Source organism: Lissotriton vulgaris, unplaced genomic scaffold (assembly GCF_964263255.1).
Source record: "Lissotriton vulgaris unplaced genomic scaffold, aLisVul1.2 SCAFFOLD_1162, whole genome shotgun sequence".
NCBI classification, from domain to species: Eukaryota; Metazoa; Chordata; class Amphibia; order Caudata; family Salamandridae; genus Lissotriton; species Lissotriton vulgaris.
In genome coordinates this window covers 660,667-684,849 of record NW_028253023.1, presented here as the reverse complement: position 1 = coordinate 684,849, position 24,183 = coordinate 660,667, and the positions used below count along the sequence as shown (strand labels likewise).

The 24,183-nt window shown below is 44.5% G+C and overlaps 1 protein-coding gene across 3 annotated transcripts in view; it reads right to left on the bottom strand.

Annotated features, from left to right (window-relative positions):
• Positions 1 to 554: 554 nt before the first annotated feature.
• KAT14 (lysine acetyltransferase 14) overlaps positions 555 to 24,183 on the bottom strand; it is a 614,848-nt gene continuing 591,219 nt past the window's right edge. For all 3 annotated transcript variants that reach the window (XM_086951254.1, XM_086951255.1, XM_086951256.1), the window contains 2 exons: positions 23,518 to 23,708; positions 555 to 1,273 (listed from right to left, as the gene is read on the bottom strand). In XM_086951254.1, the coding sequence (XP_086807380.1) occupies positions 1,100 to 1,273; positions 23,518 to 23,708 (365 nt within the window). In that variant the 3' untranslated portion in view covers positions 555 to 1,099. The remainder of the gene's footprint in view (positions 1,274 to 23,517; positions 23,709 to 24,183) is intronic.

Sequence of the window (24,183 nt, the reverse complement as noted above, 5' to 3'; positions counted from 1 at the left end):
GTGTTGGGCTACAATTGGGCTGTTAACCAGCCCAACACAAAATTGGAGTCATTGGACTGCGCCACTCTGCCAATCTGCCCGGGGGACAGACCACCCCTTGGTCAGTTGCCCCCCTTGTCGCCACAAGGGTATGAGCAACACTAAAGTCTTAAGATCCTTTTTTTTGCATTTCGGCATGCACAGCTGCCTATATCCTGTGTTGTGCTTGTGATTCAACATTAATCTAGGCGTACAAAGCTGAACGTCACCAATACATACAGTGGGTCATAAATCCTAAGGAAAGGAGGAATGACAGGTGAACCCGTACAAAAACCTTGTTTGTTTTTAGGAGAATAATCCCACTAACAAATTTTGCAGGAAAGTGCCATGTAAAAAAATATTTGCTTTTTTTTTTGCAACAATTTTTAACAACATGCAAAATGTGCCTATATCCCACAATATACAACCCTCCAGTTGTAGAATTTTGCATCTTTATAACACTTTGAAGGCAGAATTATAAGTTTATACTCCCTAATCAAAAAGACCCCAAAATATAAATGAAGTATATTCTCTTATTCAGCGATATCCATATCCATTTTTATTTGCTTTCAAACAGTTGACATCAGGTACAGTTTGCCAGTCATGCTGCATGTGTGCTACCTGTGCCATAACTTTATACAGACCGCTTTGACCCATCATGTTCTTCACTGTGTGTTACCGAACGTTGCACTCCGCACTAGCGGGGCTCCGACTTTCTTTTCAAGTCATGCCATTTAAACGTATCACAGTGCAATGGCTAGTACTAACTGTATTCAGATAAGATATGTCTCTCTAATACTCTGAAGTATACCTCACTGTTTTTGTTCCAGGGCACCAGAGCTATTGAGCGACTTGCTCAATTTAGATCTTTCTTTAATCCTGTCCAAAACAGTTTTCTGGTAATGCCTTGAGAAACCCGACCAGAAAAGTTTCACAATTGTTGTAGAAGGCTATTCGCCGACTTTGGCAGCAAAATGGACAGTATGATTCTATAGTTGCACAACTGTTTGTCTGAGAGTGTCCTTGAACTTTACAGGTCCATGCCAGGCCATGCTCTCCATTTCTGAATTTCATCTGCAGATCATCTTCGGAGCCGTAGTAAAAATGCATGTTTGCATTCCTTGCTGTCCAAGGGGTAGTACTTGTCATAGAAGTCCAATACATATTCCTCAGTCTTAAATCCAAACTTCTGGTACAGCAGCATAGCAGGGTTACTTGCAGATACGTGAATAATAACATCTTTGCCCATGCAGGTCTGCCAAAGGAAAGAAATTAAATATAAATTTGACTAGATAATCCAAGGGGATATGCGTAGATGTATAAACTCAGATTAATCTGCAGGTATAGAAAATAAGGAGGCTTGTAGTCATCTCTCAACTTTAAACTGATAACCAATTCAATTTTTGTAACTAATACAGGTATAAGCAACACCAATAGAAAAGAGTGTGAGGAACATCAAAAAATAACGAAGAAATTACGCTAATGAGAACATTTGCAGTTTTCGAAAGTATGTAGAGTGGTATACTACACGAGGATTGGCACTTTTTTGCACACATAAACTTCGACTTTCAAAATCAAAACTTACAAGCCAGCATGTCAAAGAGGGAGAACGAGAAAATACTTGCTTGAATTAAGAGCAGCCATCCTATCACTATAGCACTTTGGTGTTTTTCTTGCAAAAGAAACTCAAATTATGCAGAATCCGACAGTTTATTCCCTTGGGCATCAGATAAATTACTGAGGAGTAGTGATGAAGGCAAATCTAGGTTACATATAGAAAAGAGCACAAGCGTACCTGTGATGGAACAACTGGCTCTCCGGAAAACGTTAAGGATGACAAGGAAGAGTAGCTGTATTAAAAAATATATAGAAATAGCCTTGAAGACTCAAGTAATATAATAGGCCATTCTACAACTTGCTTCCCGCTATTGTCTCAAATATCTAAGTAAGTGTTTTCAATATCACAAATGTCCAAAAATATAATTCACTGCACCAGTGAAAACAAAACTCACCTATCCCCATCACCCATACACATAAAAGTAGGGTTTTCAACTAAGATCTGTTGTGTCGTCCCTGTCCAGGTCAGACGGCTCTATAACACCTGGGGGGGGGGGGGGGCTGTGATGTGATATTATGTGTGTGTGTGTGTATATATATATATATATATATATATATATATATATATATATATATATATATATATATATACATACACACACACACACACACACACACATGCACATAAATACATCATCCATCCAGTGGTTGCTAGTAGGTAGCTATGGTTAAGACCATGTTTCCATAGGAAAAGCATTTTCTGACTTGCCCATAACTTTGGTGCTATTTGGCAAATCTTCACGGAACTTTCCAAATAGAGCATCAAGTTGATTTTGTTGTGCATGGAATGTTTCCCTGTGATCCGTCAATTGGTGGCCAAAAAAATGTGTTTCCAATGTTAATTACCATAGAATCTTTAGAATCGTCTACAGCCCGAACCCCTGGACGGAATTAGACCAAATTTGGCAGAAAGGTAGATTTTGTTCCAAGATCAAATGTTTTGTTTGGTGTAAATCCGCTCAGTGGTTTTAAAGATATTAAAAGAATATCAAATTTGTATATCAGGGTGGAGCATGGTGGGATCTGATTAGCTGCCCAGACTTCAACCAGGAAGTGTTGACAGCCATTTTAGAACCAATATACATGATATCATCCAACTGAAATGCATTGTAGTCAATGGCAGGTTTTGAGCGTCACAAAAAGGAGAACGTATAAAGGGTGATAACAGATTTTAGTTACAATATAAATCATTTGTTGATGGCACTGTACTCATTTTAGGAATAGTGGTGTGTTCTAAGGTGATTTTACCCTGTGAAAAGTCTTCTACTGGGATTTCACGAATCATGTTTGACAGAAAACAGTTTCTTTTGTCATGATTTCCTCATAGAGGTTATGGAGGGTGCTCAAGAAGCTAAAATGAGATAATTTCTGTAAATTCAAACAATCTTTCTCAGCCATATGAAACTGAAGTCTGACATTCTCAGTAAACCATGTTCCTCCAACTGGAGCAACAATTGTATGAAAAAATACTTAGGTAACGACATAGAAAGGGGACATTAATGTATAAATAAAGAACCCCAGATCGTTATAGCAATAGAATCTTTTTATTTATATCAAACAGAGGAATAATCATCTTAAATTTACATTCCAATAGTTATATCAAACAATTCATTGAAAAGAGACTTGCATATTGAATATGACATAACAACCCTATCACTCAGTGATACTTATTCATTCAACCTTCAGTCTTGTTAACCTGTCCATAGAATTAACTATGCTGTGTACATGGTGATGAAGTCCCACATCAATGTAATGTTCTCATTAATAACTTATTTGAAGGATACCTCCATCTATATATTCATTTGCTTGTGAACACAACGTTTTCACAAGAGATAACAGATATTCTTATCTGTATAACAGCATAATAGCATTAGTAAGGTCAGAGTTGTTTAGTCAATAATCAAAGATGTTGGAAACTAAATTTTCATCTTCATCATGGCTTGTTGAACTCCACGTGTTTGGGCTAAACAGCCTTCATCAGGAAGCCATGGTAACTTGAACCTATAAAAACGTATGTATTAAAAAAGATCTGGGTTAGGGTCAATCAGCCCTCCAAAATGTTTGATCTATTACTTTAGTAAGTGCGTCACAAATGGGTAGTGCCACTTGAATGTCCCATCGTACTGAGTAGATGAGTAGTGATGTGATGTATTATAGCTTCTATTGTAACTAATTCACAGTATATCCCAAATTTACAGTGAAGTTGCGTCATACACGTAGATAGATCCAACCCTAGCTAACATTTTTAATTTCTGGCAAAAGTGTGGCACATCTGAACAACAGCTTGACAGAATCGAACTGGAAAACTGAAAGTATTTTCTACTGTGGGCACTGGAGTAAATGAGGAAATTAGGGAGCTTCATAATAAAGGAGTCTTCTAAGTTGGCCACCAGAGAAAAAATAGCCAAAATATAGCACAAATATCACACAAATGTAGCAAGTATAGCTCAACAACAGAAGAGTGCAAAACACTTAGGGGCGTATTACGAGTTTAGCGGCCTTCTGGTAGGACTGCTGCCGCGGCGGTCCAAGGAAGACCGCTAAGAACTTGGTAAACCCGCCTGCCAGATTACGAGTTGAATTTAGGGCAGGTGGGCAGTGTGGTCATGGGGGCGGGTTTGTTAGGCTCATAGGAGAGCCTAAACAGCATGCAGCCGCCGTAATAGCACCTAGAGTACGCTTGTGCACTGTGTGGCATCCACCACTTCATGGCATGTCACACAGTGCATGCACGAGAACAACATGTGCCTCTCTCGCATGCACCCCCACAGGCAGATTTGCCAAGGGGCCCTGTTAGCCCAGGTCCCCTTACTAACATTTCCACCACACTGTTCATGACGGGGTCACCGCTATGAAATGGGCGGTGGAAATGTAGGTCGTAATCTGTTCGCAGGGCTGTTATCTGCACCACCCTCATTTTCTGCCCCTTTCCACACCACCACTGTCGTGGAATCGTGTGTCCTGGCAGCAGTCTTGTGGCAGTCCCACTGCCACCATCATAATGCAGCGGTTGCACTGCTAGGATGTTGGGCATTGGACCGCCGTACTCGAAATAAGGCCCTTAATTTATTTGCAGTTTCATATAGCGCAGACTTGACCCAAAGGCACTGGGGTGTTTTACTTGAGCATCAGTTACCTTACACAAGGACACATACATTTTATTTTTAGGCAAGGGGAGATTAAGTAATTTGCTCAGAATCACAGCATGTCAAGCTGAGGCTGAAACTCGAATGTGGCTCAGCAGTTACAAGTCTGCAGTTCAGACCGTAATGCCACATCATCTCCCTTCAGTGTAACATAAATCAAGTGAACAACTGGCTAAAAAACTAAGATAGCAAATTAATTAAACGTGTTTTGATGCTATTTGAAAACTCAAAAAATATGTCCTTATTTTAGTTGTTTATAGCGCCAACCATAATTTCTATGTGAATAAGACCCTCTCATGGAGAAGGGTGCAGAGGCAACAAGTTGACCATGCTGAGCAGGTGGGAGGGGCAGCACAACCAAGGGATCATGTAGTAAAGGGGAAAGGGGGGCAGGGGCAACAAACCAACCATGCAGTAAAGACAAGAGTGGCTGTAGCTATATAAAAGACCTGACTCAGGCAGCAGACTCCTGATGTTTTTAAGCTCAAAAGGGATTTATTTTATTGGTCTCCTGCTGAAATTCTCCTCTTTTTTAATGAACGGCAATGGGGAAAATCCATTTCCCAGTTTTCCCCCCCAAATCTCCCAACTACTTACTTAAAAACGTTAGCAAGTATGGTACATTGGAACAGGGTGGGCAGGAGGAATGGGGTAGGGACATGGACTCTGTTAACAGAGGGCAGGAGGGACATTGGCAGGGGCACCAAACATCAGGGGTTGCAGCAGCACAATAAACCACACAGGGCAAGCGGGACGGCAGTGCAGAACAACAGACCACGAAAAAGCAATAGGGAGGGAACAGGGCCATGCACATGGACAATATGGACAGCAGGGAGCAGAGGGGAAGTGGCAAGCTGACCATACCAGAAAGGAAGGAGGGATAGTTGCAGCATATCGGACCATGAAAGGCAGAAGAAGGGGGCAGGGCACAACAACGGACCAGACAAGGCAGGAAGAAGGTGCTAGGGGTCTGCACATGAAAAACGGAGGGGAGGGAAGGGGGCACAGCAGGAGCAGCAAGCTGACCATGGAGGCCAAGCGAAATGGGCACTGGAACCGCAACACACAATGGAGTGCAACCGTGAGAATATAATGGCATATACACAGATAGCAGAGAGAAGGTGGGAGGGGGTCAGAGGTAGCAAGCCTTACAAACAGGGCAGGTGGGAGGGGCTGTGGCAGCACAACAGCTATTTGGGCAATAGGGAGAGGGCAGAGGCATGCACATAGGACCATTGAGGATAGAAGGGAGGGGAAGGGACTGGACACAGACAAAAGAGGGCAGGGGAAGGAGCTTCACAACAGACCATGCAAGGCATGGAGGGCAGAAGGTAGTGGCAGAAAAATGGACCATGGAGGACAGGAGGGACGGGATATGGGCATGGAACCTGGACAGCCAGGGTGGAGGTGGCAGGGACAGGCGGCATCCATCTCACCATGCTCGGCAGGTGGGAGGGGCAGTGGCAGCTCAACCGAACAGACAGAGTAGATACGCGGGTGGCGGGTACATGGAATATGGCATGCAAAATGGAGGGAGCAGGGGCATGCACACAGACTTTGGAGGGCAGGGGGAAGGAGAGTAGGGGCAGCAAGCTGAGCACAGAAGCTAATCAGGAGTGCGATTATGGGGCAGAGAATTGGGCAACGGAAGGCAGGAGGTGTGTGCGGGAACAATTACGCTAAATAGAGGGCAGTGGCAGCACATCAGATCATGCAGGGCAGGAGGGAAAGGATGATGCATGGACTCTGACAATAGAGGGTAGGGAGGAGGTGGATGGGGCAGCAAGCTAACTGTTTAGGGCAGGCATGAAGGGTAGTGGCAGAACAAAGGCCACACATGGCTGTAATGAGGGAGCATGGTCATGGACTTGGACAATGTATGACGAGGAGGAGGGGGACAGGAGCAGCAAGCTTGGATGGGGACAGCACAATGCCAGGCCCTGTGTTTAACCCCCACTGCACACTGCAATGGGAATCTTACTTAATGTTAAAAAAACGTAGACATTTACTGAGAAAACCAAAAATTACAGGGACCTTATAGTTAGTAAATAGAATTATAAAAACCTTAGAATTCACAGAAAATACAAAGGTTACCGGGACATTATAGGTAGGTGCAGATTTCACTTGTACAAAACCAGTGAAATTCAGCAGTTATAGTTACTTGAGCCAACTAGAACTTACACCCCCGCAATGCATTATTTAGAACTACACATATTACATCACTCATGACATGGTCAGTGACATCACTCATGACATCACTGATGACATCATCTGGTGATTGTGAGGGTTTTCTAAGCGTTTACGAGTGTTAAACATATACTAAGGCACTATAAAAGTTAAATTACTATACTTTGTGTACTACTGAGTGATACTACTTCTAACATTGTGTGTGTGACTGTGTGTATCCACGTGTGAGTGGATGTCTCAGTGGCTGTATAGGTGTGTGAAAGGCTCTGCATTGTGTATAAGGCAGCACATGGACAGGGTCCCATCCCGGTGCAAGAAATGTTCACATGGTATAACCCAAGGAGGCAGCTCCGATCGTCAAATACCAATCTGATCACTACCACCAGATTTAAGAAATCCTGGAAGGGAGGCAGAGCGTTCGGAATACTGGCCTCACACATCTGGAATGGGCTGCCTCTGACTCTTAGGCAGGAAAGTTCATTGACAGGGTTTAGGAAGAGCCTGAAAACGTGGCTCTTTCCAAGGAATACCTGTTAGCTTTTCGGACAATGAAATTTGAGCTTGCTGTGTTGACGTTACTTCTAACCAAGCGCCAGGATACCAGTAGGGTGGCAGTTTTGAGCTATTTAAATTCTCATTCCATTCCATTCCATTCCAAAGGCTGTATGGGTAAATAAGTAGGTGTGCGAGTACTTGTATGGGTGAATACGTGTGTGTGAGTAACTAGATGGCTGTAGGTTTGGCTGCATTGGTGAGAGAGTGGGTATGTGGGTGGCTGTATGGGTCAGTGGCTGTATGGGTGAGTGGGTGTATAAGTGGCTCTATAGATGAGTGAGTGGGGGTGTGAGTAAGTGTGTGTGTGTGTGCGTGTCTCTATTGGTGAGAGTGTGTATGAGTGGCTATATTTATTTATTTGAGAAGTTTTATGTAGCGCAAACATGACCCATCGGGGTATCAGAGCTCTGTACATATAGCAAGTCAAGTCAAACATACAGGGAAAAACAAGCAAATTAACAGGCAAGAACGAATAAACATGAATCAATACAAATACAATATATCAATCAAGATCCAGAGGTTTCTACAGGAAAATATTCAATCTGAGTGACTTCAGGGCTACTAGTGAAGGAATCTATTCATCAGAAGCATTTGAACTTCTTTTTTGAAGGAGGTAGTCAAGGAGTTTATCCTAGTTTTAGGAGGCAGTGCTTTTCATGTTCTTGGGGTTAGGCCGGAGTAGGAGCAGTTGTAAGTTTTCTTTTTGTTGAACTTCTGTGGTTTAAAGATGGGTGAGTGAGTGGCTGTATGGGTTTGTGAGTGGCTGTATGGGCGAGTGACTGTGTGTAAGTGGCTGCATGGGTGACTGAGCAGGGTGTTTCGTTAATTGGTTGGATGAGTAAGTGGCTGTACTGGAGAATGAATGCCTAATGCATGTGGCTGTATGGATGAGTGAGTACACATGTGAGAGCTTGTATGGGTTGTGTGAGAGGGTGACTATGGGTGCGTGACAGTAATGGTCAGTTGAGTGAGTTGGTGTCTGAATGGCTTCATGAGTGAATGACTTAGTGTGTAAGAGGCTGTTTGAGTGGGTGCTTGGTTGTGTTAGTGTGTGAGTGACTGTATTGGAAAGTGAGTGTCTGTATGGATGAGTGAGCAGAAGTGTGAGTGCTTGTATGGATATGTGAATGAGTATGCAACTGGTTATGTGGGTGGCTCTATGGGCGAGTGAGTGGATCTATGGCTGAGTGAGTGGGTCTATGGGTGAGAGTGGCATGTATTCAATTAAACAACTTAAAATATTTTAACATTATGTTATCTCTGCGCTGTACTGCAAACTCAACATTGTGCCGTTTTAGAGGGAATGTAGCGCGGCCTCTAAAACGGACATGTCATGCTTAATTTCAAGGGCAAGGTATCTCTGTTTAAAATAACTGCACTCCAGCTACTTCTCTACGCCATGCAAAAATACACATATGATATTCCTGCAAAATTCTCTAACTCCATCCACAATGCGTCCCACAGCTTTAGGCGGATAAATAAACTACTGCGAGTAGCCTTTGAGAAATGCATTCAAACAGTCTGCAACGGTCATCCAGGCAATGCAGATGTGCGTCTAACTCTGGGCTGCTGAGTTGAATATAAATAATGACTGGTTATATGAGCGTAGAGAGGACCCTGCCATTCTTCTGAAACTCTGTTCTGGTCAATAACTCCAACCTTCTTAGTTTTCTCTATGGTTCCCCATTGACTGATGAGCTTCTCACCATAACCACAATTGCAACAAACTGCTGCTGCAATGCCCTGCACATGACAGGGAGCACTGGTAGATTGATGCAAAAAATACGATTATAGCACGGAACATCTTTAACACATTTGGCCAGCCTAGGTGGCTTTATTAGGATTTTGAAACCTTGGGTTGTGTGAGGTAAGGATCAAACAAAGTCATTTGCACAATAAAGTGAGGAATTCAAACTCCATACATCCCAGTTCAACAAATATTTACAGTTTAGGCAAGTTTTAGAGGTGTACAAAATACATCTTTTGACATTATCTCAATTTATTTCCTTATAGGCTGTTATAAAAATTGCCTGATTAAGCAAATGTGGTATCTCCCAAAGAGGCTTGGATACTAACACTCCAGATAGCTTTGCTGAGCTGTGCTCTTGATGGGAACAAGATCTGGGGAAGCTTGAAGACTTTGGGCCTGATTTAGATTTGTTTTCCCCTCCGAAGTTTTATATCGCACGAACTTGACCCGAAGGTATCAGAACGCTTTACATGAGAACCAGTTACGTTACAGACGGACATATTCATTTTTTGTTAGGCATAGGGGCAATTAAGTGATTTCCCCCTAATCACAGGATGTTGAGCGTCCCTGCCGAGACTCGAACCCAGTTCCCCACCATCAAGGTCGACCACTCTAGCCGTATAGCCACATTCTCTCTGACTGCTTTCCCGCTGCGACGACATTCCCAAATACTCAGTGAAGCTGATGGCGATTCACCAGCCATATGCAGATGTTGTGGCAATAGATGGGAGACCGTAACAACAGCGATCTTATCTGCTGACTAACAGTACTCTGTCACCATCAAGCCGGCAGGTTTCCGCTGAGTCGATTTAGATATTCCTGTTGCGCTGGAGACGGTTTGCTGGCAGAGTGAGGACATGGTAGTGTGGATACAGGTAAGTACAAGTTATCATCTCAATACACAAATATGTTGCAAATCTGTCAATATGCATATGTAGATATGTGTATTACCCATATTTTTACATATAGCATTGCACCAGCAATATACACACACTACTGAATGTAAACTCACATCCACCACAAAAGCCTACCTCAAATTCCGACAACAACAGGGTGGCTGAGCGCTGTGGTCAAATGGCAGAAGCACAGGATGGACCTGGACAATGATGTTCAAGATGGAATAGGTGGTGGTACCCTAAAAAAAAGGTGGCTTTTCATCGATTTTTCTTCTATTCGGTTAACTTGAGGTTGGAGGTTTCCCTGCAGTTGTCTCGGCAGAAAGGCACATTATAATCTGGACAGCAGAAATCTTGGCAGACCTCACTTTGATAGCAGCTTCTGCCTCGGATGCCTTTGACGTGGGACAAAGATTTTGCCACTACGGTGTTCTTGCCTCCAGTGACCAGCCAATATCTAAATTGACCTGGCGGGCGGGATCAGTCTCGCCAAGGTCTAAATCAGGCTCTGTGAGTGGAGGGAAGCGAGCATGGCAAACCGAAAACTAGCCAGCTAAAATCCACTAGGCAAAATTTCAATACTTTCATAGATTATACTATATCCCAAAACAACTATGGGGGGGAAAGGTAAAGCCTTTTCTCCTTCCAGTCTCAGATGTCACATAGGAATAGGAGACTTTTTACATGTGGCTTATTGTAGTTGGGGGGGCATTTTAATATGTCACCACCATGAGTACTGAAGCATAGTGCGTTAAATGCTGCAGCTCCTTACCCATCTGCAGTGCATGGAGTTTGATGACTAATATGCTTATGTGAATGTGTGTTACAAGTCTATATAATAGTAACTAACATACATTTAACAACAAATTGCTTGAGTTCATCACCCTGTCCGTGGTCTCCAAGACCAGATAGGAATACCTTGTTAACATGGATTAAGGATTAATAGGTAAATCTCTGTCAGGCAGATGCCCAAACTGGCAAAAATTTTAAAAGTTGCAAATTGGCAGCCTGGTGCCTGAGGCTGCATGAGTATTACCTGATGACCCACTCTCTACTGCAACTTCTTATGCACCATTGACCCCCTCTGCTTTAACGGGGTTACGCCTAGTGGACTACTGCGTCAAGCCCATTCATTGACTGCCACCCGTTTGTTATTGCCTGCACTAATCTCCCTACACTGCACCATGGGGCACACGCACAGCGCAAAAGAGGGTCACCCACCACCGCCTAGATTTGGGGGTCCTACCCCCAACTCTCAGGCCTCCTCTGTACCAGCTGGGGTGAGCTCCAACAGCGGCGACAAACTTAATGCGCCCTGGCTGCCATCAACTCCACCAGGGAAACCCTGGAAACCAAAATTGACTCCTTGTGGTGGACCTCATCCTTTTTGCAGGACGACCACCGCAAGATGTCTAACCAGGTGTACATGGTTGAAACCGCAATGGCTGAATTGGCACCAGCTATGAAGGATCACACATCTAAACTTACTGACCAGGCTGATAACATAAAAATGCTTGAAGCAAGAATTGTAGATCAGAAGAACAGAGCAAGTCACAACAACATTAGACTGGTTGAGCTACCTGACAACATTAAATGGGGCTCCACAATCACCTTTAAAGAGGATTTGTTGCAGGAGGTGTTCACCCCGGAGGGCCTCAACATTTTATGCCCCAAACGAGTACACAGGGTGCCAGCCCGCTGCCCATGTCTGGCCCGCCTAATCCAATGTCGAGACTGGTATTTACTGCTCTGACAGGCCAGCACACTGCGGGCCTGTTCCAAGTGGAGAATGCAAAGGTTTCCATTTTTCCTGATTAAACAGCAGCTGTGCAATGACACAGGGCATCCTTCCTCTCTGTAAATAAAAAGCTATGTGAATTATCTATTCCTTATGTCCTAATGGTCCCTACAAGACTGCAGATGCAACTTGATGGACAGACCATGTTTTTGACACTTCCAGCAAGGCCTGAAACAGGCTGAACACCTATGATGCTCGCAACCACCCAGAACATTTGCATGCCTTTCCTGCACCTGCGAGGGGCAAATGACCCTATTCGAGGAGAAAAGGGGGGACATGCCCCACACCTTACCTAGCTCGGGCTGGAAGGATCCGGTTCTTGCTGCGGTGGAACTGGTGGAACACCACATTGGAGGAGAGGAGGGGCAGGGTAGATTGGAGCTTCCTCTACAGAAGACTCTGGCTCTGGTAGTAGTCCAGGCTGTGATTCCAGTGCTGTCCTTCCTAATATGCCTAGAACTGCTGATGACATTATTTACTCCCCTTTGGGATCCTGGGGGGGGGGGAGGGTACAGCAACATCTATAGACTTGCCTTTCTGCATATCTGTTAACTATAGCACAGGCATTCATATAAGCCTGAAAATGCGTTTTGTTTGTTGGGAGTCACTGGGGTGGTAGGGCTTGATTTCTACACTGTGTGCTTTCTCTCAGCCATTCAAAAACCTGTTGTGTTCGATTTGCTCTAACCCCCTCAATGGTATTTGTTATGAGTTAACATGGTTTGAACAGAGAGCCATGGTGCTTGGGGGGTTTGTTGGGGAGTTTTATTGTTGTTCTCCGACTAACATGAGTTGTTAACTTTAATTTCCACTGGGGTGTCCTCTATTCATGTTTGACATGTATGGCTGGGTGGAAGTTTCATCCCGATTAGAGTCCTCTCTTCTTTCCTATGGCTTGAGCCGCTACCACCTTCAGAGTGATTACCTGGAATGTATGTGGCCTCAATTCCCGGTCCAAACGATTTAGAGAGCAAATGGTCGGAGGGCTCAGGTTGCCCTCTTCCAAGAGACTCACCTCACTAAAATAGTAATCAAGCTCAACAAAAACATTGGGGGAGGATGATTTATGCCAGTACCTACTCGTCATTTGCTGGGGGGAGGGGAATTTTAATTGCATCACTGACATTAACCTAGATAAATCTCACCACCATCCCCCCACCACCACAATCCACAAGACCATTCAACTCTTTCACTGCAGGATAGCACAATGGGGCCTTATTGACTCTTTGGGGGTTCATAACCCAGAGGGGACCACCTATTCCTATTACTCCAACATGCATGATCTATCTGTTTGCCTGGACACATTCTTATGTTTAGTTTCACTGCACAATCGGGTGATTTAAACTGAGTAACTTGCGAAAACCTACTCCGACCGTTAAACCACTGTTGCTGACCTGAGTTTGGAGTATTACCAGGCCCCACCATAGTATCCTGGAAACTAAATGTCACTGCCCTAGACAACCCTCTTTTCCAGTCAGACTTGAGGGGCGCAATTTGCAACTACTTTCCCGAGAATAAGGGAATGGCGGAGTGGGAGGCATTCAAATTGGTCATCTGGAGGGCACTGCATTGATAAAATGGTTGAGATCCGAGCCCAGTTACATACTGAGATCAAACTGCAAGAGAACCTCTAAAAAGAACTGGCGCTACCAAGTCCTAACAACCCCCAACCGTCTGCACTTAGAAAGAGAAAAACTTCTAATGTTGATAGAACGGCTCTGGATCCATGTCTATTGAGCCAATATTGTTGGAATACATGACTTGCGCGACAAGACAGTTAAGAATAATGACATGGCTGGCTAACCCTGCCAAACAAACCTCCCAGATCCTCCATTTTCTCAGAGCAGACAATTGTTTGCCATGGGATTTTCTTAGCATATTATGCTCAACTTTATGGAACGAAGCTCACCCAGCCCACACACGACTATATCCTTGCAGCTGAGACACAGAGACTCTGTGGCAGTGGTGACCTCCCTGGGAGGGGAAGAATCAGTCCAGGAGGTATGGGGCCCTTCAAGGCACGGGCCAGGGGCAAAGTCCCTGGCACCGATGGCCTACTTACAGAATTTTATTCAACTATGTATATGCCCTTGCCCCTATCCTGAACAAATTATTTAACAAGGGCAGGGTCTCTGGCTTTCTGCCTGCAACGTTAAAAGAGGCTCTTGCTTGTTCCCTTCCTTAAGAAGGATACAGCCGGTGACAGAGTGACTTCCCACAGGCCCCTTTCCACACTAAATGTAGACTTTGAAATACTGAGCAAAGTCTTCGTGAATATATTATCCCTATCTGCAACACCGTGGCCAATATACGTTAAATGATACATGCAATGCATGCATCACTGGAACAGCATTCAAAAGCTTTAGTAATCAAAGTGGATATCGAGCAAGCTTTTGAATCTTATGCAGGGATTACCTATATGCTACCATGGCCATTATGGGGTTGGTCAGTTGTTTCCTTGGGTGGCCACGTTTGCTATACACAAATCCACTCGTGTGAAGACTGGTACTATTCTTTTGACACTGTGAGCAATTGGAAGGGGGACTTGTCAGTTTTGCCCCAACTCACCACTACTTTTTACCTTGGCAATGAATCTCCTTGCCCTTAAGCTTCACGTCGTTCATTTGTGTGCATTGCGGACAGCCTTTTTATGTTACCTTCTAAACGGATGATCTTCTCCTGTGTATGTGGGATGAGTGCTCTGATATGGTGGGGACTATCAGTTCATTGGCAAATTTGGTCAACCTTCAGGCCTTCGAGTTAACTGAGAAATCCAACGTTTTCCCATTGTATGTCCCGCCCACACTGCTCCCTCACCAATAGGCCTAGCTCTCCGTTGGGAACTGGTCACATTCTGATACCTTGAAATTAATGTATATCACACCGAAACTGAGTTACTAGAGGGTGACATAAGAGTGACTCTTTTCTCTTGATGCCAATCTGTACGTTTTTGGCTGTCCCTCCACCTGTACATGCTGGAAGGGTTGCTTCATCAAAGATAATATTTCTTCCCTGACTCCTTTATTATTTAGATGCCCTCCCAATTCTCCTCCCCAAATCCCTATTCAATGAGATAGACAATCCTTTGATCTAACTCATTTCAGGAACGGAGCACAGCCAGATCGCCCTGAAAGACTGCACCTTCTCACGGACAAGAAAGGGGCTAGCGTTACCAGATATGGCGCTTTATTACCTTGCAGCACAGTTGAAATGGGTAGCCTACTAGAGAGACAGAGTGGAGCGACCAAGTGATCGCGGTTCGACCCATGCGTACCACCCTTTCGTCCTTATTTCTCACACCGTGACCACAGCACCACGAAGGAGCTGAAGATCTCCTACTCTTATCCTTCTGGTATAAATGGATACAGGCACTACAGCGCACTGGGACAAAGCTTCCAAATACTAAAAACCTTCCCTTGACAGCCCTACTTCACCTCCTGCACTCCGGAGGCTGGACTAGATTACATGACTGGGAGCCGAGGGGCATGGCAGCTCTGGGAGACTGGTTGTTGAATGGGCAATTACAGAGCTTCCCTGATCTAATGGATGATTTTGCCCTTTCCCCACATTACTATTTACTCTATGGTGCAGTGGTGGTCGCTAATCATCTGGCATGGGGCGGGGAGGGACTAGAACCACCTCAACATAGTTGCCTTAAAACTGTCTGCACCACGACTGGCCAGGTGTGAGCAATCACTCTCCTCTACAGGTCTCTGCTCTCTCAAATCAAGGGTGACAGTTCCCGCCAATGGACATGGGCCTGGAATATACAGACGAGAACTGGTCTAATGTCCTGAGTAATACACCTCGCACCTCCCGCAACATCCGTTTTAAGTGGATTCAATACTGTTATCTCCATATGGTGTACTTAACCCCAAAGTGCATCCATAGGAAGTTTCCGGGGAACAGGCGCTTGCACAAGATGCCAGCTAGGCGAGGAGGACTTTCCTCATATGCTATGGGACTGCCCGACCCTCACACTTAATTAGGATAAGGTGCTACGCATCATCAATGTTGCCAGAAGCTGAAATTTAAATAAAACCTTGGCTGTCTGTTTACTAGGACTGTTACCCAACCCAAGAGCATTACCTCCAAATTTGTTGACCTAGATCTCGTTCTGGCCCACAGACACCTATCCATGCTTTAGAAGTCCCATACGGGTACATCAACACAGGGGTGGAGACAGGAGTCGTCCAAGTCGTCTAAATGTGAGCAAATCAGACTAAGGTCCGTTATAGAAATTTCGAAATTCAGCCTCCCTCACAGGTGAATACGCCTGCCTGAGATATTATCCAGACAAGGCTAAGTCAGTTATCATGCCGTTGTGAACTAAAGGAGAGGCTGATTTTATAGAACATTATCTCAACTACCGAACACCATAAGAAATTGATAAACACATATTTTAGTTTGTGAACATGTTTTGATGTATTCATTTGATGACAAACAACAAAAAGTGGCAATATTTCAGAAATTGGGTTGCTCATATAGCAATGGTAAATGCAACCTTGATGTCATTAAACACATGTTGGCCAGTCTTTTGTCTAAAACGAGATTAAAAGATTTGAATAGAAAATTCTTTTTATGCAAGATTACTCCGTTTTCAGATCTCAAACCATCTGTTTTTGACAGTCAAAAGTGTCTTAGTGCAGCAGTACTTTCAGCAGCATGCCTCCCAAGGCCGGGTAGGCCTGTAACATCTTACCCGTGCAGACAGGGAGGAAGTGTGCAGCGTGTTGGAGGGTGCCCTGTCTGCGGGAACTCTCAACAGCTCTGGTCCTGCTCAGGCGAGTCAGCTGCAGAGGGACTTAGTGGTAGCACTCGGCAAGCGCAGGCTTTCTTCTTAGCCAATGCAGTTGTGCTCCAGCAGCAATCAGAGGCGTGGACGCCCTCCATCTGCAGGATAAGTTTCCACACTTCCAAAGGGAGGTTGATTATGATGTTCCCGATATGGATCCTGCTGAGGAGGTGGTATTCCCAGGTCGTCCTCACACAGAGCATGGGGTCGGGTGAGTTACGCTTCTCATTGCTCTTTGTGACCTACAGGTAACTGCTGATCTCAGTTCACCAGCTCCTGCCCCATTCACAGAGCACAATGATTCCCGGCAGCCCCTTCTGACATTCAAGATTGCCGCACCACTGCCATGCAAGGCTGCAGCCCTTACAGCATGGAAGTCCTTAACACGGCAGCCCCTTCTGGCATAAGGGATTGCCACTAGTGCAGTGGTTCCCAAACTTTTTTAACTAGTAGCTCCCTTGACCTAATTGGCAGTGGCTCCCCACCATTTTTTTTACCGGTGCACCGGGGTGCCGCGGCGCACACTTTGGGAACCACCGCAGTAGACCTTTGTACTCCCTACCATTCCTATGTGACTCTTAGAATTTATCCATTTGTATCTCTTCCTTGAGTGACTTTGCAACCTGTACATTTGCAATTTTTTCTATTTCTCTCTTCCCTGTGTGACTTTACTACTTGTACATTTGCAATTTATTTCTCTTCATATCTCTTCCCTGTGTGACTTTATAACTTGTACATTTGCAATTTTTTTCTGCTTGTATCTTTTATGTAACACATGTAATCCTAAGTCCTTATGTATCGCAACAGGTTCTTATGTAAAGCGCTCTGACACCTTCGGGTAATGTTCGCGCTATATAAAAAGAAAAGGTGATGTCAGAAGTCATTAATAGGCAAAAAGCTTTTCATCCAGCATATTTATGACTACAAATAGAGGACATGATGACCTAAAAAGAATTCCTGATCCATCTTCATGCATGAATACTAAAGGTTATTTTTAAAATATGACACTCCTTGACTGGATTAGGCATTCACTATAACAAATAGGTGCTCATATGTATGTTACTCTAGTAACACTTGTAGTTATTTGCTTGATGCAACAGAAATATTCTGGAAAAGATTGAAAAACCGTGTTCCACCTGTGACCAGTCCAGCTCTGTTTGGAATTTGAATTTGGATGTCCAAGTTAAATAAATATAAGTCTCCGATTTCTGATAGGCCAAAGACACCCAAGGGCATAGATTGGTCAATAGAATAGAGGGGAGTAAGCTTCAGATTTTCCAACAATCAATCTGGCATACAATTATTACATTATACGACGAGCAGGGCGCACAAAAGGGGCAGAGGTAAGGGAGATGAATGTGGATTGATAGGTGTGCTAAGTGAGAGAAAACACTATTTTTTTGAGTTGTCAGAGGCCTGTTGACACATTTTCTCCAAAAACACAAACCCCAATTGTGGCGTACAATCAGCAGTGATAAGTGTTTGAAATGCCTTCCTAAATCTGGAGAATTCGGTTAGACCGGTAATAATCAATCCGTGCCCTCTCTGTAGCACTGCCTGTCACACTGTGTGCCTCCGTGAGCTTGGTATCCGGTCTCGCTTTGTGCCTGATAGTGTCCGAGGCGGTGTTTGTGGCTACTTGCCGCACAGAAGCGTTAGGGCTGGTGGATTTGCGTTGAAATAATGTTCTTCAGCGCTAGCTTCGTGTGAAACTAGTGGCGTCTGAATATAATTGGAGTGAGTGCGTCACGTCCGTTCTCTTTAATGAAATAGACTGCTGGGAGCCCTGCTGCTCTCCCCGGCTAAAGGCGGGCTCCCACATGTGCTGCTCGGCTAGCTGTGGCTGGTCTCTTCCCAATGCGGGGGCCATTTCATATCCAGAGAGTGAAATTTTGGCGGTGCTACCTTTGAGCGTGTGGCTGGGTGCCTGCTTGACGGCGCTTGCTGTGTTTATCTCCTGCCTGACACACAGCGCCATCTAGAGCTAGTCCATCTGTAAACCATGTCTGGGGTCGGCTCACTGCTGCTGAGGAGGGGAGCCTGCAGAATCTGCGCCGATAATGGCCTATTATCGGCGCAGATTCTGAAGGCTGTGTGAGTAAGGGCTTTCATGTTCCCAGCGGCTTTGATCACTTAGACTCTAAGTGTTTGTTTGTTTTAATCGCGCATGATCTGGCACTCTGGACTTCTGACATCGCTACACAGGGGGGCCTAACGAGGCCAGATGCTATCTTTCCCAAATAAAGCGGCGCACAGTTTGGGAACCACAGCACTAGTGTGTCTCACACGCTACAGCTCTGATTCCAAGTCAGTCTTTTCCACAGCAGCACCTTGTGACTCATGGGGTCAAAACAATGGTTCCGTGCAGGCTTCAGTCCTTACCACACAGCAATCATTTTACACAGCTATCTTCCAGGCAGCCCTCTCCTGGTAAACGGAGGACGCCAACTTAGTCCTGCACATGGGCAATGACCCGATCAGTGCATCAGCCATCTCCTCACACCAGGAGCCTTTTCGACAGGGCTCCTCACTGGACGTGCCCACTCCAACGCTCTCCTCTTCCTCCCATGGCACATTGGTACTGGCAAGCAGTTAGGGGCTGGTGCTTAAGAGCAGGTGGTCTTGGTTTCCGTGGGTAATGTCCCCTCACCCAGCAGGGAGACTTCCAGTCCTTGGCCCCCAGTCCTGGTCACAGGTGGATGTCTCTAAGCGCTTTCCCTCCTCACACAGCCCATCTAGCTGCTTGTCAGATGACAATTTTGGGGACTCCACCTTCCTTTCTTACAGTCTATATCCAGAGACCAAATGTAATTTAGGGTCTGGGTCTTTGAAGTTTTATGTTGGGGTTCTGCTTCTTTTGAGGTACATTCTTATCCTCTTCCTCTTGATAAGCCATCTGTATCAACAGGAAACACTCCAAAGCACAACAGTTCCACAACACAGGCCATGTCCATGATTAGAGTTCACAATTGGATATGAGCCCGTGATATGGGCATCAAAGGTTTAATCTTGGGCTCCCAGCCCCACACTTTGATTCCCTTATCAGCCCCATCCCCTTCCTGAGGTGTGTGCAGGCCTCTTCCTTGTGATCTCTCACTGAATCAAAGAGCACTCTCTGAAGTGTACAGGGAGGTCTTGTTCTCCCTCCTCCTGTGTGTCTGATCCAACTCACAGGAGGGCAGAAATACACAAATCTGTCTTAGGGATTCCTCCACCTCCTTATGTCTTCACCAGGCAGGCCTGTGCCTCCCAACATGTAGCCCATGGTCCTTCATATAATGTACCATTAACGTGCAACTTGCACTTAGAGTATGCACACACCACACACAATGTCCAGTACTGTTACCAGTCATGTATTGTACAACTACAGCACACATACACTCAGCACACACATTTGTGCTGCACACACTGTTCAGTACTATATCCTTTTTGCACTGTGTCACTTGCAGGCACACCTACAGCCAGCGCACACATATACCATGCATGCTCTGCACAAAACGACACCCTTCACGTACTGTACTGCTAGCAAGTACATATACACCCAGTAAATGCACTCACGACACATGCACTGCAAAGCACTACATCTTTCATGTATAGTACTTCCTACAGGTACACATACACAAAGTATATGCACCCACTGCACAGCACTGCTGTATCCCTGTATTGCACCCTTCCCAGGAACACATACAACTAGTGCAGTGTTGCCACTCATGCACCGCACAGCACTTCACATTTAAATGATGAAGGCCAAGGGTGAGTTAAGCACACAGCAGCGAATTTTAAAAAGTGTGTGTGCCTGTAGGCCTCACTCCAGTGACACAGGTTAGAAAGGACCTGATCACTACCTGGTATGCTGCCACCATCATGCTTGAGCCGCTCAACTCCTGGTGAAGGCAGGAATCTTCCACCACTATGAGGGTAGGTAGCCCTCTGGGCATCCCCTCTTGGTCCAACAACACTGCAATCCACAAGACAGGCTTAAGTCATGGTACACACGCATGATCCGTGTTCACCTATTACAACAAAAAATCAGCATAGGGATCCAGACAGCAGTACAGCTGGGCAATTAGGGCAGGGGTAAATCTTCATTACCATGAGGACTGTTCTATCCCAATAAGGAGAATGTAGAAAATAGAGTAGGGCTCTATTCGGGGATTCTCTCACACGTGTGTGGCAGAAATTCGGAGCTATTGTGGCCTCTGGGGGGAGTGAGTGAGCTGGTGCATTCTCCTGATTGACCAATGTTTGCTTTTCAATTACGTGAAAGAGCTACTAAAAAAACACAGCTCTAAAGGTTGTGACTATTTTTGCAATGTTCATTGCTGTTTTAAACTACCAAGTTAGCTGACGAAATAAAAATGTCACTTGTGAAGGAGGTCAATATCACATGGGCAACCAGGAGCACAAACTGGGGACTGAAGGGGGATCTCGCTTTCTGGAATGGCACTGAACTCACTCAAAATCAATGGCAATACTCTTGGAGTTTGAGGCATCCCCATAATATAGAAGCTTCCCTCCACTGAGTCACATTTCCAGCATGTAGATGTCAGACACCTCCCCATTCTTGTTGGATTTACCCTATCAAGGTATGTCCTGTGAAAACCTTGAACAGGATCAAGCGTAACCTTGCCTTGATAGCTACTTCCCCAGGGAACATCTGGGGCGTCTCCCCAATCAATGTCTTCAAGGACGCCCAAGTCTCTCTTTTACCGTTGCTGGATGACCTTATAGTTATCAGACATATTACTGAAAAGAGTCTTATAAGTGGAGAATATTGTGCCTTTGCCCAATTCACTTAACAGGATGCAGCTCTCTAGTGGACCGCACCCAGGGATCTCTGCCTCATCTAATGTTTCCACCTGTAATGCGTGTCGGAGTTGTGTGCATTTGTACATCGGTGAGTATGAGAACTCATACTCCATCATGTGGTCAAAAATCTTCACGGTCCCCTCCTCTAGGACATCTCTGACTCTGGAGAAAACAATGCAATCTCAACATGCATATCCTTTTAACTTACTTACTTTCTTGAGCATGGCCCCCTCCCATAGGGGCGTATCTATGGTGACCCTTCATTTCCATCCCAGGCAGGGATGTAGTCACTTTTCCCTAGACCACCTGAGTAGTTTGGGTGGTGAAAGGAGGGCACTGCTGGCACTTTCCTCATAAAGATAATGCATCCAGGTGAGTGTCACCATACCACTTCTATCAAACCACAACACTGGATCATCAGCAGGTGCATACAACAAATCATTCACGTGTCCATGTTGGCTGCCCAGTAGCAAGCACGCAGGAGCAATAGGGCTAGCCCACCATTATATCTGGATCTACACTGGGTATTTCATGCTACTCTTGGTGCAGCTCTGTCCCACACAGCTGGTGTTGATGCCACCTGATATCCACCTGGAAGTCCACCAGCAGCCCCTCCAGGTATTTAAATGTGTCACTAATAGATTTGGTAGGGTTAATCATTTCACCCTCCAGCTCCATAGGGACAATTATTTACAAAAAAACAGACTTTCCCAAATTTACTTCGTATATGGAATGCAAACCAAACTTGTCAAATAACATGAAGATGAGTGGCAGTACCACAGTCAAATTCACCCATACAAGAGGACATCGTAGGTATAGACGGATATTCTGTTCTGGCTCTGGGTTGCCTCCACAACACCCCCCTCACTGCACCCAAAACTGACCTGGTGAACACTTGCTCTCATCCAGCACATGTGGGGCTCCATGCACAGGGCAAATAGCAATAAAGAGAGTGGGTACTCCTGCCAGGTACCCCACCCCAAGGGGAATGATGAGGACAGCACCCCATTTACCCTCACTGCTGCAGTCGGTTCTTGGGAAAGGAGCGCCACCTAAATACGGAAATGCAGGACAAAGCCGAAACACTGCAGCATCATGAAGAGATGTGGCAAGTTATTGAGTCAAATCTTTTTTTTAGCATCAACTGAGAGTATAGCCAGAGGACCCCGGGAATTTCTTGTTTTACTTTACCCAATAAAAAGGCGTCTCAGGTTCTGAGGAACAAATAGGCATTAACCTTGTTTGGTCCATATGTACCAGGGAGATTACTACTCTAATCTTTGGTTACGCATAGCAGCAAGTAGTTTCATATATACATTCAACAACAAGATTGGCACATATGCTTCATAATCTGATCTTACCTTCTTTGTGTATTACCGTTATCATTGCATGGCTTAAGTCCGGTGGCAGTTAATGTTGATTCTATTTGTTGGCTTGGTTCCACTGAGAGAGATCGCTAAAACTGAGTTCATCTATGATGTTAGATTACAGCCATATATGACTCAATGTTAACCATTATGTACCAGAATACCAATTACTTGACATTTTTTCAGGGACTAATATCCCTTCACTTAGAAACATGTATGCTTCTAGTTGGCCATGATTGGTGGGGTGATGAAAAGGCACCTTAGTCTTAAAACCGATTCCCATTTCATAAAGATCCAGCAGTTCTACCAAAAGAATCCCAGATACTGTTTTGTCCGACTCCATTTTTCCTACACTTTAGTAATGCTTACTGAAGTAAGTGTGATGATCGTGAACCACTGTCCTCTTTAATTCAGCCTAACATAACTGTCATTGCTGGTGTTAGTTCACAAGGGAAACTAACCCAACACTAACCCAAAGTGTGGATGGTTCACAACAACCATTTGCAGAATCAAATACAAGTCTACAACAAATGGGTAAAAAGGATTTGTATTTAAACGAATACAGACTATTTTGATTACCTGAATGAGATGGTATATCATGAATGTCGCAATTCCTGCCCTTCTCCACTCCGGATGCACAAAGAGAAATGAAATGTATGCCTCATTGTACTTCACATCAGGAACCATGAAGCCAAATGCAACAATTAACTTCTTGTACAGGACTACGACACTAAAGTCAGGATACTGCAAGCATTCCGATAAATCAATTCCTAAACACATAGACAAGAAATGGGAATAAAAGTAACACAGTTTAATAAACAGAGCAGGTGCCTCTAACTAAAACAATGTTACTTCTTATCCACCAACTTCATTCAGTTTGCAGAAGATAAAATTGCATTGTAATGTAAGATTTGTTGGCTATACACATCCTCTCAACCTTAAACTTAATTCTAGCCGACAATAGGATATCTTCTTGAAATAACATTTCCCTAACAAATGTATGGATTATTTACTTGTAATCTTGATTACTCCAAGTTCAGTTCTTCCTCTTCACAGTACTAACCACCAGGCAGTTTTATTGTCCGCAAGCTACACAAGCTTTTTACATATGGTTAACATGTCCTCCAATGCCTTAAAAACAGAAGGACATATTAGCATAATATACAGATAAAATAATATTTTAATCCCAAGCACGTGAAGGAAAGCCATAAAAGATGGCAATACCTTTATGAGCCCTCCTGAGGG